The following is a 23,111-nucleotide window of genomic DNA, read 5'->3' as shown; positions in this document are numbered from 1 at the left end:
AATCAGGACGCTTTATTTGCCAGATAGTGTCCGGGCAGATCGGGTAAATATGACCAGACACCTAGGGCCACTCAAATGAGCGTTAATCAAGTTCGGCCATGTGGTGTGCATAAAATGCTATTATTCTACGTTACGCGTTACGCATGTTTTATTGTTCTGTTTTCCACGTTATTCAGATGTTGACTGAAGTCACAATCTGATTAGAACATGGCAGTCATGACAGTTTTCAATATGTTTTAAAACCCAACCACCCAACCTTTAACTATAGTTTTGAGTGTTATCAGAGATTGTTGTTTTATTTTTATTATTTTTTTCACTTTCAGTTTTCTTAAGGTAACGTGTTTGATTTTCGTGGAATATTTACCTATTGCAGGTTCGCAGTTGTTTAAAATGTTTCCCTGCGAAGTCTATTGGGGGCGCTGTTGTTGAAGCTGCCATTTTGTAATTTTGGCATCGTGGACCAATTGCCGGTGTGTGTAAATCTTACAACTTACACTAGAAGGTTCTTAGACGTAAGTATAATACTGCCTATATATAAACTAGTCGTGTTGAAGATTTGAAACTCGAAGCATTATCTAGTTTTAAATATCAACCCGTCGTGATTACATGGACATAACGCAATGAATGACCTTTGAGTTTAAGAATCAGCGCCTACCGGAGGGCATTTTACAGTCCTGGGGCTATAATTGTGACCTATATAAAACGTTGTACGTCAGAACAGAGGTTTGCCGTGGTACTACGGCGTTCTGAGTCCGCATAAGGACCCCGGTTTCTTCTGCCAGTGTATATGGCATGCGTGCGGCTGCGTCGGTGTACTACATGCCAGACCACAACGCCACGGGTATAACCGTGTAGCAAGATAATACAAAACACGAATGTCATAATAGCCCCGTGTTTAAAATAGTACTTTTGGTCATTTGTTGTTCCGGCCGTTGGTTTATGTTTGTAAATCAACATATGTATCTTTGTCTTTATGCTTGTAAATCGGCAACACTTATATTCATATTCATAGTTTAATTCCTACAGTTGAATTCATATGATAAATGTTATAGTTACGGATAGCTGTGTCGTATCTTGTAATCTGCTATTGTAAACCAGACCTTGTACCTTGGCTAGGATTGAACAGCGTTGTATGGAGTTGATCAGGAGATATACTTCTTCCTCAATTATTGAAAAAAATGGCCAAGGTAAAACTCCTGGATCTGTTACGTTTCAAATTTACCTATCTATGACATGATTCAACCATGAATAATTTTATTGTGTCCGGAACAACATACACCTGTCCACAAGGGCCCACTCACAAAAAAATTTGTGCAAGAAAATTTCAGACACATGCTCTGAGAAATTATAACCGAGCAGATATGTTAGTTGTTCGTATGACTAATGAATTCATTGTGCGTCAGAAACAAATTATACTGGTATGTCATGAAAGTAGCATACACAGTTTCATTGTAGCCGTTGACAATTTGACCCGTCCGATAGTCATTAAAGACCGTTTCGATTGGTTGGCCATTTAATAGAAAATCTGGGGAAGAAAGATATAGTGAAATTTGAAAAAGTAAAATCTGAAAAAGATAATGTTGAAAAAAGAAAAGTTACAACAAAAAATAAAACCAAAAATTACAAATTGATTCGCAGTGACGTGTCAGTCTACTAGATCTGTTCCGCTTGTTTTTGGACAAGTCAATATTTCAATTCATTTATTACAGCATCAGTGATTGGATGAAAGTCAGCTGATCTGGGGTATATCAGGCCAATATACCCATAGTTCCTTGCACTTAGAATTTTTCATTTTTAAATTTGAACATAAAAAATGAACACTCTTAGTTTAAATCTCAGCTACCTGTAAGTACTAGTTGGATTTCAAGGCTTCAAGTGACTTTCCATGCCTCTCATTTTGAATGCAAACTTCGGTGTCCCAAGCATTGTAGGAAATTTGCAAATGTGTTATAGTGTTGTAATGTAAGTGAGATTTATAGATTTAATTGTCACTCGTTCTCTGCTAAAAATAGTAATACAAATCGCGAACAGTACGCAGTACTATAGTCATTGGTGCGTAAAGGCAAATTGTTTACGACGAAAAGTAAATCGTAATTTGTTTCTGCAACGCCACGTCTTCTGATACCGATATAATGTATTACACATATAAATCAACAATATAAATGACTTATTTTTGATTTGTTATATTCTCTGTCACCGATATTTTTCCTTCGTTCGAACGATAGTAATTACATAATAAACGTGGTGCATGTGTGCATGTACGTGTCCGTGTATGCGTGCATCCTCATATTTCGAACTTGCTTCCATTGTACGTTTTTGAAAAGTTGCTACATGTACATTTAATAATGGTACACACACGCACTTCGCCTTGTTTTGTGAATAAATCAGATATGACCTTCAAAAAATTCAATATGTCAAATTGACTTATTGTCTGTTATTTTAGTCTATTGGGGGCGCTGTTGTTGAAGCTGCCATTTTGTAATTTTGGCATCGTGGACCAATTGCCGGTGTGTGTAAATCTTACAACTTACACTAGAAGGTTCTTAGACGTAAGTATAATACTGCCTATATATAAACTAGTTGTGTTGATGATTTGAAACTCGAAGTATTATCTAGTTTTAAATATCAACCCGTCGTGATTACATGGACATAACGCAATGAATGACCTTTGAGTTTAAGAATCAGCGCCTACCGGAGGGCATTTTACAGTCCTGGGGCTATAATTGTGACCTATATAAAACGTTGTACGTCAGAACAGAGGTTTGCCGTGGTACTACGGCGTTCTGAGTCCGCATAAGGACCCCGGTTTCTTCTGCCAGTGTATATGGCATGCGTGCGGCTGCGTCGGTGTACTACATGCCAGACCACAACGCCACGGGTATAACCGTGTAGCAAGATAATACAAAACACGAATGTCATAATAGCCCCGTGTTTAAAATAGTACTTTTGGTCATTTGTTGTTCCGGCCGTTGGTTTATGTTTGTAAATCAACATATGTATCTTTGTCTTTATGCTTGTAAATCGGCAACACTTATATTCATATTCATAGTTTAATTCCTACAGTTGAATTCATATGATAAATGTTATAGTTACGGATAGCTGTGTCGTATCTTGTAATCTGCTATTGTAAACCAGACCTTGTACCTTGGCTAGGATTGAACAGCGTTGTATGGAGTTGATCAGGAGATATACTTCTTCCTCAATTATTGAAAAAAATGGCCAAGGTAAAACTCCTGGATCTGTTACGTTTCAAATTTACCTATCTATGACATGATTCAACCATGAATAATTTTATTGTGTCCGGAACAACATACACCTGTCCACAAGGGCCCACTCACAAAAAAATTTGTGCAAGAAAATTTCAGACACATGCTCTGAGAAATTATAACCGAGCAGATATGTTAGTTGTTCGTATGACTAATGAATTCATTGTGCGTCAGAAACAAATTATACTGGTATGTCATGAAAGTAGCATACACAGTTTCATTGTAGCCGTTGACAATTTGACCCGTCCGATAGTCATTAAAGACCGTTTCGATTGGTTGGCCATTTAATAGAAAATCTGGGGAAGAAAGATATAGTGAAATTTGAAAAAGTAAAATCTGAAAAAGATAATGTTGAAAAAAGAAAAGTTACAACAAAAAATAAAACCAAAAATTACAAATTGATTCGCAGTGACGTGTCAGTCTACTAGATCTGTTCCGCTTGTTTTTGGACAAGTCAATATTTCAATTCATTTATTACAGCATCAGTGATTGGATGAAAGTCAGCTGATCTGGGGTATATCAGGCCAATATACCCATAGTTCCTTGCACTTAGAATTTTTCATTTTTAAATTTGAAGATAAAAAATGAACACTCTTAGTTTAAATCTCAGCTACCTGTAATTACTAGTTGGATTTCAAGGCTTCAAGTGACTTTCCATGCCTCTCATGTTGAATGCAAACTTCGGTGTCCCAAGCATTGTAGGAAATTTGCAAATGTGTTATGGTGTTGTAATGTAAGTGAGATTTATAGATTTAATTGTCACTCGTTCTCTGCTAAAAATAGTAATACAAATCGCGAACAGTACGCAGTACTATAGTCATTGGTGCGTAAAGGCAAATTGTTTACGACGAAAAGTAAATCGTAATTTGTTTCTGCAACGCCACGTCTTCTGATACCGATATAATGTATTACACATATAAATCAACAATATAAATGACTTATTTTTGATTTGTTATATTCTCTGTCACCGATATTTTTCCTTCGTTCGAACGATAGTAATTACATAATAAACGTGGTGCATGTGTGCATGTACGTGTCCGTGTATGCGTGCATCCTCATATTTCGAACTTGCTTCCATTGTACGTTTTTGAAAAAGTTGCTACATGTACATTTAATAATGGTACACACACGCACTTCGCCTTGTTTTGTGAATAAATCAGATATGACCTTCAAAAAATTCAATATGTCAAATTGACTTATTGTCTGTTATTTTAGACCCCAATAATTAGGTATTATAATCACATGTAACTAATGCGACGTCTACATGTTTTACGTTGTTATATTAATGTAAATAACATAATATTGTGTTTGTTTTGATAGATTTACACCATTTTGTTGGATATCCTTGTTTGAATAAAATTGCGATAAAGACAATCAGTATTATTACTGTACATTGAGTCTGCCATTTTCCTGCATGGTCTTCATGTTCAGGCAATGCATTCCAGTGTAGCATTTTAGGAGAGAATTCGCACGTAAATACGCCTCATGCTCCATGTTTAAAAACGCAATCCCACTACTTGAACACTGTCATTTCGCCCCAAGCGTGTTTAAGTGTTTAAGTCCTTTATTTTGACGGTGTAACTGTGTGTTTAGCGAGCTGCAATCGTGGATTCGGTGATTAAATTTTCGACTTCTTCTAAAAAATGTTAGCCATATGAATTGAATATCCGCAATGAAGTGATGATTTTAGCGGTATTTTTGAACCTAAATGTAATTCTAATTCTAGATGTTGGTTATCCTGGTAATGTTACTCATACACAATGGTTTAACAAGGGTATTTTGATATGTTATCTCGGTGCCGTTGGTAAACAAAAATACAGTACTTTTGAAATTATGCTAATAGGCATCTTTCTTAATAAATGTATTTTGTTCTTTTACAGTTTCAATGCTATTCTCACAACTATGAATTAGTATTAATCTTCCTTATCAATGCTATGCAGTAAAGGAGTAACAATGTTGAACGGTAGGAAATAACGACCCTTTGTGAACATGGTCAGTGGTGCTTTTCTTCAAAAATAAATAAATATGGAAAAGCATAATTGGGAGCAATGTGAGAAACGTGTTACCCAATCAAATCATCTCAATCAACATATACGAACACATAGCAATGAACAACTTTATCACAGTGAGGAATGTGAGAGTTGTAGCCAGTCAAATCATCTCATTCAACATATAGGAACACATACACACCGGCATATGCAAGCACCTACCAATGAGAAGCCTTATCATTGCGATCAATGTGAGAAGAGTTTTATCAAGCCAAGTAATCTCAAACAACATATGCGGATACATACCAATGAGGAACTATTTCATTGTGAACAATGTGAAAGAAGATTTACCCGGTCAAGTCATCTCAAACGGCATATGCAAAGACATGACAGTGATAAGCCTTATCATTGTGAGCAATGTGGGAAGAGTTTTTCCCGGCCAGGTCATCTTAAACGGCATATGGAAGCACATACCAATGAGAAGCCTTTTCATTGTGAGCACTGTGAAAGGAGTTTTACCCGGTCACGCTATCTCAAACGGCATATGCAACCCCATAAACAACCTTTACAATGTGAGCAGTGTGAGAAGACATTTACAATATCATGTCATCTCAAACGGCATATGCAAACACATACCAATGAGAATTATCACTGTGAGCAATGTCAGAAGAGATTTACTCAGTCACAACATCTCAAACTGCATATGCAACGACATACCAATGAGAAACCTTATCTCTGTGAGCCATGTGGTAAACGTTTCTCCAAATCAAGCAATTTCAAACAGCATATGCGAACACATACGGGAGAAAAGAATTATCACTGTGAGATATGTGGGAAACGTTTTGCCCGTTCATGTCATCTCAAGCAGCATATGCGAACACACACTGGTGAGAAGCCTTATCATTGTGGGCAATGTGAACAAGATTTTGCAACTTCGAGTACTCTCAAACTACATATGCGAACACATACGGGAGAAAAGCCTTATCGCTGTGAGCAATGTGAGAAATGTTTCGCCCAATCAAGTACTCTCAAACAACATATGCGAACACATACCAATGAGAAGCCTTATCAGTGTGAGAAGTGTCCGAAGAGTTTCACTCAGTCAAATATTTTAAAACAGCATATGCGAACACATACGAGAGAAAAGCCTTATCACTGTGAGCTATGTGGGACAAGTTTTGCGCGTTCAAGTCATGTCAAACAGCATATGAGAACACACACCAATGAGAAGCCCTGTAATTTGGAGCAATATTCTCAAAGATTTGATATAGAAAGTTGTCAAAAAAAGCAAATTAGAATCCATCTTTTCAAGATACAACATAAACTCAAGAATTTCACTTACATAAATTCAAATAATGAAAATGTGTTGACACCTATGTCACTGTCGAAATGTTACTGTCAACATTGTGAGTATATATATGGTCTATTATCTAGTCAAAGGAATTCATTAATTATTCATAAAGGAGAGAAATATACATATAGATGGGAATCAATGAATGATAGAAAACGGTTAACTGTCACACATAACAGACAAGATGAGTTTTCAAGTGACGAAGAACAGAAACAATTGTTTATTGTGCATGCTGGGTTCGTTGTTTCAAAAAGAGGAGATGATGCAACAGAAGAATTCAAATTATACAGTTACAAGGTTGATAAGCTCTGATATTCAATCTATGATCTACCCATCTCAGTGCATAGTGAGAAGTTACTGACACCTGTGCATTTTGTCTCTAAACAGGATTGTATTTTTTGCTTTGTAGTGATTTGTATTTCCAGTAGGGCAGTCTTATCTTTTTGTAAATAAGACCAGATAAATAAATAAATTATTAAATTAAAGTTATCCATCTATATTCTTGCCTTACATTTCTCATGCATCCTTGTCCAGTTTAACTAATGGTGTAAATTGTGTATGCAATGTTCATGCAATACTAGAAATTACGTGCATACTCATTTTAATGGTTGTGGCAATCGAGGTGGGTTATGTGGGTATTAGATAGGAATTTAACAATGATAATAATTCTTTTGTTTTCTATTTGACAAGCAGAGTGTTAAATATACGATTGGCCGCATTCATATGTGATTAATATATTTATCATTTTCTCCATCAGCATTTGCTAAGTTACTCAAATTGCAAAAAACAAAAAAAAATGCTCATAAAAAACACATTTTTAGAATGTTGTAAAAATGGAGAAACAATGAATTTAATCATAAATGTTACACGTGTTTAGTCATTTTTGTTTTAAAATGAGCTAGATTTAGAATTTGGTGTGCCAGTATAGACTACACTTGAGCTTGACCTAAACAATATTGTAAATTCCTTCATTATGATAACCATTTTATTTCGTTTAACACTAAATACAATTAATTAAACAAATTAACATCGAAATGTTGTAGGACACTTTCATTTTCTATGTTTGATTTTAAGAATTCTTGGTCGTGCGTTTCATCATAATTTCTTCATCATAATTTAATTACACACACTGTTATGACTCTTTAATGAATCTTCTTAAATTGTTCTATGTATCAACTTGAAGGTTGTTGAGTTACCCGATCTAGTTTTTGTATGTTTTTTGTTGTTTTTTTAGTTTATTTTTAATTTCCCCGGATTTAAAATGTGCGCCAAAATCATTGCTTACGTGAAAATGCTTTCATCCATGTCCGTCAATATTACGTCACAGAAGCGGTTTGTTGTTGGAGTGTGTGACTTTTAAAAACTTTTTTCCCCTATCACAATGGAAATATTCATCTTCAATGGCAGCTACATTGAAGGAACTGATCATAATCTGATCGCTTTAATTTGTGGTCTTTACAATAAAGTTACGGGCGTGGCAATCTGATTAAAATCTGATGTAGTGTACGGGCTTTAATTATTTTGGCTATAAACTTATTTTAATTTTATTTTTTATTACTTTTGTTATTAATGCCCTTTTATTTTATTATTTTACTTTGATTTTGTGATTTTTTTTAATTCCGCCCTACCTACATCTGAACCGATGCCTATGTAACGAGATTTCAACGAGACCCACTATCGACGATTTTAGTCAACGAATCACAGACCTCCTTCTATAGCGCACATGATGGCGTCACCGGGCAGAGTCTGATGGCAAACACACTCAAATAAAATGGCGGATTATACCGACCGAGAAAAACACGGCTTTTCGGTAAGTTTATCATTGTCAAATGCAACGAAAGTCATTTTTATGTTAATATTGTGGCTCGAATGGTTCGACTTTAGATCGTTATTTTGCATAGTTATTCTGGGAGTGACGATTTTGTTTCCACCGGTTCGACCGAACACCAGTGTCTTTTTCCAGTCGCCTGCCCTGGAGACGGGTGATGTTTTGTTGACGATCGGGCCAAAATCGTCTACGATATTGAAGCCGTAGCTGTAAATATTCATCAAATTGTATCAACATTTTGTACATTATACAATAACACTTTATTAAAGTAAATGAGCTGATTTGGACTGGAATAAAATATTTTTTATTTGGAACACATCGCAATTGATCAGGAAATATTTTTTTGCTCCAATTTTCTGCCAGTGCGTCGATGCCGTGGGCCGGTGACCGCTATACAATTTAAAATCAGTTTGCATTGTTTACTATAGCTGTTTACAGTGTTCTAATCATTACGATTTACCTTTTTTGCTTCCATTCTAGATAATTATGCTCAGTGATGTAAAATTGAAGCGATGACTGAATGAACGAACCTTGGCTGGCAAAGATGTATCTGGAAGTGTACACATTTGTTGGAAGTGAAAAAAATATTCAATGAAATGACAAAAATTGTAAAATGCTGTGGAATTTTTTTTGCAAATAAAAATATATAGCAATTTTCTATTAATGGTTTATTCAAGTGGGCAAAATATAAATGTACAGAAAGATTGCCCGTATACACTGAAAAGTAAGCAACCGACAGCCTGTATAAAAGGTGGACTGTGATTGGCTGTTACTTACGCGAGATTTGAACGGGACTTACATAGGCGTCGGATCAGATGTAGGTAGGGCGGAATTAAAAAAATCAAAATCAAAGTAAAATAATAAAATAAAAGGGCATTAATAAGAAAAGTAATACAAAATAAAATTAAAACAAGTTTATAGCCAAAATAATTACAGCCCGTACACTACATTAGATTTTAATCAGATTGCGGGCGTGGCAACTATTCTATGAAAAATGGCTCCAGACTGAGTAGACATATTTAGCCCCAATTCCAAAATCAATGAACCAAAAAGATATCCTATGTTTTGGTTGAGGACCCCCGGGGTTTTGTAACAATATGCACTCTTGTTTCGAAGCTTTTTCTTTTGAAAGCAAAGAATACAATTTAGCTGGCAGAATACACAATCTGGCGAGTGACGCAATCTTCCATTTCATTTTAACTGGGGCTACCAAAGTATCAAAAAAGACGCTGTGAATTCTAGTTGAAAATTCCCAATTTCTAAAAAGTAATATATATTATTTTGATAGAACAATGCCAATTTCAGAGGAGAGAAAATCAATTGTTTTCATTACCGCCAAATAAGTAAGTTGAGAGGATATTTCTCATGACTTAGAATAATTTATGTACATCATGTGTTCGTTGTGAGTACTACAACCAGAGTACTGCTCGTAATTTAAGGAACCCAATTTTGCCCAAACATATAATATATCTTCACTAACTGTTTAGATCAGATTTCTCACATGTGCTTTGTTTCTTGACAGACTAATATTTTCATTCAGTTACGACATCGTGTTTAAGCAGGATGTCTGATGTATTTAAACACATTTGTTCAAATGTATATCACAACAAGTAATACATGACGTATTGACCACACACACTGTATAGAATAGGACTTGAAATATGCTATAAAGGTAGAACCACGTACGGGCGTTTGTTTTATTCGAGAAATCTCTTAAATTCCGTGTAATGGTGCACTATCGTACGAGTTAAAATATTACATGCTATATATTTACCTGATCGTTTCACAGAATAATTGTACTGGGCTTGAACTGATCACGTCAAATGTATTACATTATTTGAGTGAAGCCAATTATATATTTGGGCTGTTTCAATTAGATCTTTTGACTGATTGACAATTTTGACTGCAGCCTTAACTTAAATGCCGAGAATTCGTCAATGATATATTTCAGACTATTATCCGGAATCATATTAGCATTGTCGAATGTCATTGTTGTTTTAAGGTGGTTTATTTTATAAAAGTCAGTATATTTATCAATGGTAACCTAGTAGTTTCCCCATATAACACGAATATATTAAACTCAGGATCAATGTGTATTCGGAATTATATATCATTAATGGCTCTTTCTGTTGTTTTGGTCAAACAGTTATTAAAAATCTTTAAAAAAAACTTTACTTTCTCTGTGATTTTACCTATTACGTCTGACCAAAAAATACATGATGGGCTCTTCAACACAGGCATCTGGTTCTAAATAGCTAATGAAATGGCAATGATATTTTGTTTCCCTTGTAGTTTGTTGAAGACCAATGGGTCTAGGCACAAGTTTAGCTTGTCAGCTGTCTGCACTGCTTCAAGACTATTAAGGTATAGATGCAGGTTCGTGGGCACTTGGGAGTGAATTTTCTTTTTTTTTTGCTTTTTATTATAATTCAAACAGTCTTGGCTATAGACTGTTAACATTTCGCAGCATTATGAATGGTGGAACGTACTCAAAAGACGATTTTAAAATATAGAAAACAGGTACAAACATTCTCTCTTTTGAATGCTTAGCAAGATTTAGCAAGGCTGTACATAAATAATCAAAAAGAAACATGGTGAAAAAAAGTAATGACAGGATCTCCATATTATGCACTATATTTAACTTTTTACAAAACGATAATAGGTTTAAATTTAAAACTGTTGCAGCCATTTTAATTATGAGCATTAGCAAACTTCTTACTGAGTGAATGGTTATGCAAATTAGCCATTATCTCCACTTGCGTTTTTCAGTTTACCATGTTAGTTCAAATCTAAATAGTTCGCACAATTCTTGTTTATTTTGAGTGAAACTTTCACACAACGTTTATCAGTTGTTTATTAACAAAAGGACGTCCAGGCGTATATGTAATATGTTTTGTTTTAATATTACAAAGTTGTCAAGCAGGATGTGTGCCGTATAGTCAATCCCGGTCAGTATTTCACACTTCGAATGTCATTGTCCGAGAATGCAAAGCTTTAAAAATAAGCCCAGACGTCCTTTTGTTCGTAGAGACGTTGTCAAAATAGTGTGAAAATGTCAAGACAAACTGACAAAAACTGTGTGAGCTAATTAATTTTCAATCTCTCTGACCAACCAGAAAACACGAACGGAGATAATGCCTGTTTTAAGAAAGTGACATAAATCGTCCACAAAAATGGCTATTGCGTCACAACGACATGCCAAAATCCATCATACACCGACGCTTGCTGATGTTCAATTGTCAGATAAAAAAATAAAATAAAAATATTTAGGGAGGGGCACAATGGATTACGTAAAGCCGCTGAGATATCCATACAGTTATATAGACATAGCGATCGCCATTGGGTGGGTTAAGTCTAAATTTACTTTTCCTCAAACCTTTAAAAATATACTCGAAATCGAAACAGGTTTCATTCAACTACGAGCAGACAAGGGGGGTTTCTGATTAAGGTAACCAAGATGGCATCGCAGAGTGCGTGATTTTTCCGTGGTGTTTAAAAACAGCATCTCTTTGCCCATGTTTCGGTAATTTCCGGGGTACTTTTTATTTTTAATTAACCGAGCATTTTACGTTTGTGTATTTTGCCACTGAAAAGTTAGTTATCGATAACAGCACAGTAATGGTGTTTATTCATTGCATCGCAATGCTATCAGCACGGTGATTGTTCAGCGAAACGAAAAATGTATAATTAGTCAGTTATATAATGCCTTCGGAGAAAAAAAAATGCGTGAAAAAAAAAAATATTTAACAGTACTCCTCTGGAAGCTGCCAGGTTAGAAGTTGTCGAGATAATCGTGAACAAGTTTATGTATCATTTACAACTGTATGTTTTTGTATTCCGCTTGCATGCTGGGAGCGTCTACGTCTTGTCTGTTTTTTTTAGTTTGCGAGACTAGATAGCGCTTGAGGTAAGTTAAACAGAGTCGCGGACAGGGAGTAACACATCGCCGCAACTGAGGCCAGCAACTCATTTGCATATAACATCAACAGTGACTTGTCAATCAAAGAGAAACGTAAACAAAATTTCGGGACTTTTAATCACATACGCGTGCCTCGGTTCCCTTTATTTTAAACTCGATTTTTTTAAGTATGTTCCCGCATTGACAATGCTCCGAAATTTTAACACTATCTAGCCAAGACTGCCCGGGTAAGCAAAAGGAAAAAAAAATCACTCCTAGTGCCCACGAACCTGCATCTATACCTTAAGCCAATCCATTGATTTTGTGATTTTAGTGATCATACCTTGCCTCTCTGCGTCATAATTTTAAGTTTTTGATCTTATATTTACCAGTTTGCAATTTCATACAGTGACACAAGTTATTCCAACATGTGTACTCTATAGATACATCTTTATAAGATATTCTATCTGGTAATGACATTATTATATTATATTATGTCTTTTAGGATACATAAAATGTCTTTAATTCACCAGAGCAAATTTTGAAGTTTACACATAAGGTTTACAAGTATCGCGAGAATCTTTCCGCAGTTATCTGACTATCTTCAAATATACAGAATGGTCCCAATTGATCGCCATTTTGTTCCCAATTTTTAAATCAGAGTGTCTCTTCATATATTATATATTGTGCTCTGGTTGTTATTATAGTAAAATCAGCAACAAGCTTTTATATAGGCATGCTTGGGTGCCTCGTTAGTAATTGCCTTGTTATTGCCTTGTCTGTTTTATTTTCACAGTTCCCAGTACAGGTAAAATCTGGGCTGCAGCAATGGTACTTTTAGTCTGGTCAGATACTTACGCTTCATGTATGTTTATGTCCGTTCATCACACGTCATTTCACGGAAATGTCTATACGTCAGCAGTGTCAATTCAAAAAATGAACTAAAGGTGGCCATATTTGTATGTGTCCTAAACCATTTTTTTGACATGCCTTGACCAATTGTGTTCGAAGTATACAATGATATGCATGTTTTATGGTTTGGTTTTTCGTTTTATTAACTCTTGACCGACTGGCGACATTTTTAAATTTCGAAGGGTTTCTTTCGTTCATGATGCGACAGTGGAAATATGTACATGTGACTGGATCAAAGTATTAATGCAGAGAACAAGAATATTTTATTACAGTTTAAAGGTATTATATTATCACCACCACCAATTACTCATTATTGATAGTTGAAAGTCATTTCGTTCTTAATCACTCATCAAGTACACAGCATGAATTACACATAACTGCAAAAGAAACAAAACACGTTAGAATACGTTCTCACATGGCAATCGTAAATGAAATAATAATCTTTGTTCTCGGTAAATCATCAATCATAACATTGTCAAATTGTAGCCTCAATTGAGGTGAATGAAACCCTTACACTTGGATCCGTAGTTGGGTCGATGTCATAAAGTTATTTTTTTTTAAAAGTTGGATTAATGGATTAATTATTATTTCCTATGCAAAAAATACAATTCAAAAATATTAAAATACAAGTTAATGTCATAGTTTTAAAAATGTATCATGAATATTTTTATAATAATTGTGTCCGATAAACATGAATTGTCATAAAATAAAAAAAAAAATCTGCAGGCGACCATAACAGCGTTATGTCGAATTAAAAAAGACGCCAGTAGGTGTAAGCTTTGAAATATGCATTTTACATCCGAATTTGCATTTCATTGAACGGTGCAGTACCCCTTGCGTAGTGACATCGGCCAGTGATTGGTTGGTTGACACTTTACAACGTTTTTCTCATATCCCTGTGCTGCACATTTAAGCAGTATGGAAGTATTTAGAAATGAATTTGTTTACTCGGCAACGGTAAAAAATATATATTGTCAATATAATATTCTGTATTAATATTTTAATTACTTGAAAAACTTTCAATTCAATTCAATTTTTTTAATTCTGACGTTTTTAAATGAAGAAAACTATATTAATTAAATGTGTTTTGAAAAGTCGTGTATGTTATTTCTTGTATCCCTACATTATTAATCTTGTGCAGGGTGGTTTTGACTTTCATGTCTGTTGCCAAAACAGATGTTTTTGTATTGTTTGTTTATACCACACTCTATTGTTTTATGTATATATACTAAATAAATATAATTCATGCTCAAATAAACTAACCTTACCTTGTAAAGGTCAGTGACTGAGTTTTTAACACTTACAAGAGCTATTTCTTTCCAAAATCTAAACGAGCTAAACAAATTCACAATGATTAATTATAATAATCAATTAAAAGCATTTCACGAGAACAGGTCACGATTATGTATACCACCATATGTGATACATTAAGATAAATGCAATTGCAATAACATAAATGTATACATACTATTATCACCCGATTCTCCGACCGATTCGTCCGGCTCAGATAATTCACTTGGTGAGCTGATTATTGATTTACTTCCAGCTGATCCCTTTCTCGACTTACCCTCTTTCGCAGCACTTGTTATGACAGTGAGCAGCATCTGAATACAAGATGGAATACATAAAATCAGTGCATGTCATTTTGTACTACAAAAGAAGATCGTATATATACCATAACGTTAAGTGTTAGGTATATTCTGTATCATCATGTTGCAGTATATGTAATGTATTATGTGTTTAACTATTATATGTTGAGGTACTTCCAAACAATATTACGATAATCCACAACGTGTCCATCGACATTAGAACAATCAATCAATAGAATTTCATGACAGACCATAATGTGCTGAACAATACTATAAAAAGGCAAAATGTTTCAAAACTGTTCCTTGGCACACAAGAGGTACTAATACTGAATATAATTGGGTATTTTGGATTAATGTATGACCCTACCCGTGATGTCAATGATTTACAATCAAATAATTAGCATATGGTTGTGGGGCTGCTAAATCATCTACAAAATGTATCAGCATAAACTTACCAGTGCCAAAGCTATACACATAAGCTTATTTGCCATGTTGTCACTAGATTAACAGTTTGAAAATACTGTAAATATAACATATATATTCAGAATAATATTATGTGAATTGAAACAAGGTCACAGAGGCCCAAGTCTCACATTGTAAGCAAAGTTCAAATAATTCTAAAAAACTTGATGCATAATATAAATATTTGTAAAAGTGTTTGTAAAAGTAGAAATTTGCAATTTATTCATTCAAAAGCATTGCATCCATATAAGGATTTTTATGCACTGAATAAATAATAAACGTATATATTTTTAATATATTTCTGGAAATTATATATTTGCATAATTAAATCCGTTCACAATAACCAGTTAGTATTAAATATATATCTATATTAAACCCTGAACAAGATAATAAGTAAATATATAAATCAATTCATAACCAGTAAATAATGTTTTCACGATTGTGCACAATTAGGCATAAACGTATTCTATAAACTTTTTTCTGGGATTACATGACCAGCAAACAGTTTATCCTTATCACGTCATTAATTTACACGATGTACAAGTAGTAGTAAAAATTTATGTATATTATTGCAAACAAATTTACAAACTATAATGTACCATGTATTTACACGCTAATTTCAAAATGAAGTATAATATTTTAAGGAAATAATGACACTTTCAATTAAAATATAGCGTGAAAAATCGTGTGTATATTTGTTTGTGATATCAATGGTGCTATAGCAAAACGTCGCACTATTCAGCATTAAATCAATTGTTGTCTGCCCCCTTGTCAATTGTGTGGATTCATATTTTCTTTTTATTATAAATATAAATAATTAATCTAAAATATTGATATTTTTTGAATTTTATATTTATTTTATTTTTTATTTATGAAAAGATATATACTTTATTTCAATCCCTTACAAATGGTTATATATATGTAGAATAAGCTAGCCTATACTTTCTTAGTGATTGAATGTATTATTCATCTCATTGAGAAAAAAATCAAGCGATCTTTTACCACAATGTAGCTGTTTTAATTGCTGTTGTGATATAGTTTTTATATTACCCTGTCAAATACATTTATTGGACCACTGACAAATCAAACAAATGTTTCCCTGTAACTTAGACTCTTATTGATCAAGGCATTTTTATAATCACCATTGTTAACTCCCCACAAGTTATGACCCGAGGTCCCACCATAAGATAATGGTTGCATCTAATATTAAAATAAAGATGGCGGACAATAGCGTTGACTCATCTCATTCTACTCTGGATTTACTTGGAGCAATTACAGATCCTAGAAAGTTAGTATGTACATGCCTGTGTGTATTGTTTTTCAGTGTCTTTGACTTTTTCAATATTTTTGTTGCTATTTCTTGCTTTGCATATTGCGGGTTTGTAATGTAAGCCGTGATAGTTGTTAAAGCGGGATGGTCGTCATCTGCGCACGCGCGGGAAATGAGTCCCAAGCGTCGATAATAACACACGCTAAAAACGCAAAGCCTCATGGGTAGACGCTTGTTTGTAAACAATGACACACTATGGCCATCCAACGCATGCACAGGTGAAGACTCCTTCGCTTTAAGGGCACTGCAGCTGGTCGACAACATTTCAGTTCTTTGCAATGCTTCAGTCAATGTTTTTCTTGACGACCAATCTCCTCGTTGGAAGCTAAGTGACTGGTGGGGCATATTTAAAGTTGGCTTAACCAACCAAATCAGCACAGGGAGTAGGGCAAATGTCACATTTAGTGCTTCAAGAAAATATTCTCTGTCCATGTGTGTCACACGCAACGTAATATTACCGTAATTGGTATAGTACAGGTGTGATGGTTCAAATACCAAAATGGCAACAGTAACATAAAGACTTCCCTGGCGGCGATGATAACATACGAACACGGAGTCAACAGATGAGGTTTCAACTGGTACTGGTATTATTATACTCTGCAAACATCAAGTACAATAACTCGGTAAAACTCCAAACCTCCAATAACTAGATACTTAAACTAGATACCCACACTGTCTATAAATAGACCATTACATCAGCATACATAATGAGTCTGGAACGTACTACAAATTTCTGGAATGTTCCGTTACCTATTCAACCAGTTTCTAAAAATTCCACCCAGACACAGTACGGTTCTAGAACATTCTTAGTCACACGGAAATGGTAAACAAGTCGTATGCGACAATGTGTATTTATATACGTAGATGCAGTTTTCTTTGCTTGAATCAAACTCACTGGCTTTGTACATACAGGTATACTGGTTTACCTGTTTCTAGTTGAAATTTAGCCGATCATATTACGCAAGACAGTTGAACATTTGCCACATGCCACAACACTCGTTTCCAAGTACTACATCTTAGAACAGGCAGTCAAATCTGATATTGGCTGGAGCTTTTGTTTATATGGAAATTATCATGGTGAATGGCAAACTGGGTGGTCAAACACGTCAACAGTAATGCAAATAAGCACCGGCCTACTCCGCCCACTCCACTATAAATTAAAATGGCTGTTTATAAGACCACTTTTGATGCGGTTTCATGTTTCTTATGGATAACAATTTTAATTTTAAACCTCTATGCTCATACTAAACTACAGGTGTCAATATTACTAAGAAAATTGTACTTCATTTTAATTAAAATTACTGATGCATGGTTTGTATGGTAGTATGGTTGTTGTACCACGGTATTATATTTTGTCTATTTCCTATAGACATGTCTTGCGCTTCAAGACTTGCCGAAATCATTACTTAAAATTATATTAAAGCATTAAATTGTCAGGTAACAAGTATTTAATGCTAAGATCGGCATTAGATTAAATGGTTCATTGCCAAAAACAACGGATTTCAACATCGAAATAAGACAATTTTGTGAGAGCATCGTCATCGGCATAGGCGGCGGCACACAAATTTTCATGAGGGGGTAAGATCCCGGGGGGATACATAGAACTTACCTAATGGGGACGAGCCCCTGAAATGGGTCTCGTTTTTTGGATTTTAGGTATAAGTATCGGTCTCATTACTGGTCAAGATAGGTAAAACTATCGGTAATGTTTTTTTCGATTAGTTATACTTATGGGTCCGTATATGAGTGAATATTTCCACCTCAGATCCCGGCCTAAGATCCATAGGTAACTGTTTTATTTGGAATAAACAGTGATGACAGAAATGGTACTTTGGTATACATATGGGTATAGATTTTGACACTCTCCAGGTATAAAAATGGTCACGCTTTTGAACACTCAGGAGCACCTCCCTACCCAGCAATGTATCAATTGCCCCCCCCCCCGCGAGAGATGATCTATGAAGACATCTATATTCATTGAAATACACAAGTGTCCCACAAATGTATGTTTCATGTCGATGTGGTGTGGGTCACGTGTGTACACATGACGTAAAAAATCTTACATTATATAGAAGGACTTTCTAAGCAACGCCCAGGTAATTGATTTTAGAATTTAAATGATACCAGTAAACAAATGTACGTTGTCTCCAACAATATCACAGAGACTTCGCTCTGACATACAGACATGGAATTAATGTTAAACGAAACTCATTTTATAGACCACTCACAAAAATCGGCTACTTGACTGTCTAGTATGTTGTTCTGAATAACTATGAAAACGTACAATAATCTAACTCACAGGTGTATTTTGATCCAGTGAATGCTTCTACTACATTGAACCGGTAGATTGTAACATGGAAGATTGTTTTGTGACGTCACTAAATAATAGTTGTATTTTTTATTGTATGTACCAGTAGAAATAAAAAGTGTGGGCATTCAAAATGGTAAACAACAGGAAATCCCTAGATATCTAGTGGATAACATAGTGGAGCGTAGATCGTTAAAAAAAAAGTTCAAAAACACATGAAAAATGCTGCTAAAATGACAAAAATACCCCATGTGTGTTGAAATATAAATTAAATAATTTGTTAAGTCCAAGTAATGTAACTTTAAGTACATGAAAATGAATATTGAAGCATCTATTTGAAGCACTCTGATATTCCTGGCCATATGGAATGTCACGAGGCTATGTATTAATTGTTATTGTGCAGCGCAGTTATTGATTAAACTATATAAATATGTGATGTTATTTTATATCATATATCAGGAAAGTGGTTGACAACAAAATAATACTGAACTACATATTTAGCATATTTGTAAATTGCAATGGGCTGTGTCAAAATAGTATTTTTAGAATTGACATTGTGTCAACATTACAAATTACTATTTTTGAAAATGGTAGATAGTCATTATATTGCTAAGGTATATTATAAGTCATGTTACTTAATATATTACCCTGTTTTTATTAATTTGAGCAAATGATGTTACTAATGTTGTTTTCAATTTTGTAATAATTAAAACTTCTGGGACGTTCAAAATACTGTAGGAAAATTATGATGAGCACTGGAAAACGTCCAATCATTTTTTAACACAACTGATTATTACTCAGTATAAGATGTTTCAATTACTGTGGGAGGTTTTCTATACAGATCGTTGAACACCGGGATCGAACATACGCAATTTATTGTGGTGCCGGAAGATGTATTTTGATTGTATGTACCAATCCTCGGATATCTAGTATAGGAGAAATAGAAGATCATTAACACAAGTCGTATCAAAAAAAATTACAACTTCAAAATCACATAAAAAAATGATGCTAAAATGACAAAAATACCCTAAAAATTTGCGTTTTTTCACATCACCTCATCCATTAAACGGTCCACCCATAGACATGATAATTTCATCTCAATAGTTAAAATCCGTCGTCAAAAAAATCACGACGTCATCGGTATCCATTTTCTGTTCTTCCCCACAAGCCGCACTGTGACTACCCCAGACCATTCATCGAAACAAGTCGTCTGGGGTATACTATGACCGATGCCGTGGACATCCTGTTTGTAATGCTATATGATAATGCTAGACCAACTACCACGTAAATCCAATTGATTCTAGATTCATTGAACAGAGAGAAAAAAGTGACATTTGCAATAACAATTCCTTAATGGCCGAGCAGGTCCGGATTTGTAAGGTTCGGTTGACGAAATGAATAATACAATAGTAATGATTGGAACTACATGAATACTAACGAATTTCACCTTACCAAATGTTACAAACGTTAATATTGTGGACGAAATGGATTTTAAAAACAAAAATGGAATTTGAAAACAAAAATGGATTTTAAAAACGAAAATGGATTTTAAAAACGGAATTTCAAAACGGAAACGGATTTTGAAAACGAAAATGGATTTTGAAAACAAAAATGGATTGTAAAAACGGATTTTAAAAATTTTAAGAACTGAAAATGGTTATTAAAAAGGAATTATAAAATGTAAATGAATTGTTTTATGAAATTCCATGTTGTAAGCCACCTCTCTTGCCGTACAGTGCCGCTCCATCAGCATGTTATGGAACACGTCCTTCCACGTAACAAAAGGTAACATTTAAAGTTGCATTCGCGAACGATACAAAGTGTCAATTGATTTGAAGTGTCGTTCAGAATGTAATAATAGTTTATACTCGTTTTATCGTTTTAACATTAAAATCACCATTTCGACCACTCATGCCAGTGATCAGTGTTTGGGCGAGCGGTCAGTGTTTTCAATCAGCGAACGTGAAAAGAAAGCAATAAAAATGTTTTCCGGTCAGAAAAGATCGCGCGGTCGCAAAATTAAGCGATAAGCGATCGATATATAAGCGGGAGACTGGGCGAAAGGAGTACTATACCCGGGGTACTGTACCCCGTGTATAGCTTGACAAGCGACGTCAATTGAGGACATGATAGAAGGAGTCGGTAGTACACGCGGGGAGGGAGTCCAAAGGGGGGGGGGACACTCACCTCTTTAAGAGGAAAACTAGAAATCTCGACGGTTTTCTTGCGTTCTTACGTATAATATTAGGTTTGAGGGCTGCGCGAGAGACATACTTAATATGCAGAATTTGGTTTGCCAGTACATTTTAACACCTTGGCTACTCTATTCACGTTGGTTGTTTTTCCTATACATTAAGCACATGAGCTGACTGGTAAACCGTGCCGAAAACATACTGTGCACTGTGCATGTTTCATATGGTGAAAACAAAATACTGGACCAAAAATGTATAACACAAGTCACATAGGAAAAGTCCAAACAATCCAAAACAAATGACTGTCAAAATGGTAAACATTACACAAGCACGTATAAAACATCTAACTCACAGATAAATTTGCACCTAGAGAGCACTTCTTCTGTCTTTGACCAGTAGATTGCGATATGAAAGACTAGTTTGTGGTGCCACTATATAATCGCTGTATTTTTGTTTTTGTTTTTATCATCTGTACCAGTAGAAATAAAAAAAATCGTGGTATTCGAAATGGTAAACAATAGAAAATATCCGAATGTATAAAGGTAAATCACAGAAAATGCCCGGATGCCTGACCTTTTGTTAACAGGGAATAAAATAGTGGAGCATAGATCGCATGAATGAGTACCAACACATTACAAATGTTTCTTCATGTTGTAAACCAACTACTATTCAGTGTAGTGGCCCGTGTTTAGGCCTGTTATGTTATTGTAAGAAAGATTAAAAACCACATTAATATTACGACCTCAAGTATGAATATATATGCTAATAATATGCTAAGTCTCTAACGAAGTCCACCCCAATACCTTTATGAAGCAAGTACTGTTGGCTTTCAGCAATACAAATTAATACAGAAATATTAATTCACTAACCTGAAATCCAGAGTCAACATTATTATTATTACGTGAATACAATGGTATGCAAATTGTTCATGCAATCGAGAACATTGAAGTGAAAGGATTCAGATTTCTGTGAGTAATATAAAATGTCATATTCATCTGTGTGTATATCTCACATGTACGTAAAAGTTTGCAAAAACCTCAAATAAAAGGCACAAATACAATCATATCATTCAAAATATTATAATTTATAAAATAAATTATAATAAGACAAACAAGTGGCATGCTATTAAGTATTTACACTGTTACCATCCATGCACACATTCAACAGTGTTGGCGATGTTACTCATTCCTGCTATGGCCCACTAGATACATTAAACAGCTGTGGATTGGTAGTTCCCAAATGAAACTCAGTACAATTTTTAAGAAAACATATGGAATACACTGGAGCTAACTACACTTATCAAACAATGTCTGATGTTTCACTCTCTCAAAACACTCAAAAAAGCATATAAATATACCGATGTCCAGACTAATGTACTGCTGGATGGTTTATTTTAGAATTAGAATGCAGCGATCGAAGGAATGGTACTTTTAACAACCAAACTGGCTGTTTGTAATTCCAGAAAACGTGTCCCACCTTTGGAGGGATACAGACGTTATAGCAACATGACAGTAATTTGACTTGCTGGTAATATTCCTATTTTTGTTAATAGTAGCGCTAAACCAACTTTCATCACAGGTCAAAGGGTAATTCCGGCGGCATACATGTGTATTAACAGTAGAGGCAACACATTTAGAGTGTTCAGTAGATAAACCATTTAGATCACTTGGTTTCTTCAATGGCAGCTATTTAATAATCTCGTTAATTTTCACCGAGAACACACGTGGGAATTTTTGTCGATTTCAAAAACATTGATCATCTGTGGCGGATCCCAACATTTTTCGGCCAAATTTTGGAAATGTTTGTGAGTGCTTCCTCTGTATTGGAAGGCTGGTCTGTGACGCCACTAAATAATCCTTGTATTTTTATGTACCAGTAGAAATCCGAAACTGTGGGCATTCGAAATGATAAACCACAGAAAATGCCCGGATGCTTGACCTTTTGTAAAGAGGGAACAAAGTAGAGCATATATCGTTAATTAATATGC

General features: G+C 34.8%; 1 protein-coding gene and 2 long non-coding RNA genes across 4 annotated transcripts; 2 read left to right on the top strand and 1 right to left on the bottom strand.

Moving 5' to 3' along the window:
* The first annotated feature begins 2,458 nt into the window (after nt 1-2,458).
* LOC100370599 (uncharacterized) lies at nt 2,459-7,100 on the top strand. The gene is made up of 2 exons (XM_002732466.3): nt 2,459-2,549; nt 5,147-7,100. The coding sequence occupies exon 2, from the start codon at nt 5,292-5,294 to the stop codon at nt 6,915-6,917; it is 1,626 nt and encodes a 541-aa protein (XP_002732512.1). The 5' UTR covers nt 2,459-2,549; nt 5,147-5,291; the 3' UTR covers nt 6,918-7,100.
* A 1,052-nt stretch (nt 7,101-8,152) lies between these two features.
* LOC146738954 (uncharacterized) lies at nt 8,153-9,091 on the top strand. Its single transcript, XR_014930573.1, has 2 exons — nt 8,153-8,415; nt 8,914-9,091. It is a non-coding gene; the product is annotated as an uncharacterized LOC146738954 (long non-coding RNA).
* A 4,392-nt stretch (nt 9,092-13,483) lies between these two features.
* LOC102807598 (uncharacterized) lies at nt 13,484-21,589 on the bottom strand. 2 transcript variants are annotated; one of them, XR_438163.3, is made up of 5 exons: nt 21,477-21,589; nt 15,288-15,352; nt 14,712-14,847; nt 14,512-14,578; nt 13,484-13,620 (listed from the first exon to the last, which is right to left on the bottom strand). It is a non-coding gene; the product is annotated as an uncharacterized LOC102807598 (long non-coding RNA). The 2 variants fall into 2 exon arrangements; XR_013419595.2 differs by lacking the exon at nt 21,477-21,589 and adding an exon at nt 18,924-18,987.
* Nucleotides 21,590-23,111: the final 1,522 nt, after the last annotated feature.

The sequence above is a fragment of the Saccoglossus kowalevskii genome, chromosome 9, assembly GCF_978046115.1.
Source record: "Saccoglossus kowalevskii chromosome 9, keSacKowa6.1, whole genome shotgun sequence".
NCBI classification, from domain to species: domain Eukaryota; kingdom Metazoa; phylum Hemichordata; class Enteropneusta; family Harrimaniidae; genus Saccoglossus; species Saccoglossus kowalevskii.
Note: the sequence above shows the minus strand (reverse complement) of the source record. Positions and strands in the feature narration are given on the sequence as shown.

Bases quoted from the DNA above. Each gene is read 5' to 3' on its own strand.
- LOC100370599 (XM_002732466.3), top strand. From the start codon at position 5,292: ATGGAAAAGCATAATTGGGAGCAATGTGAGAAACGTGTTACCCAATCA.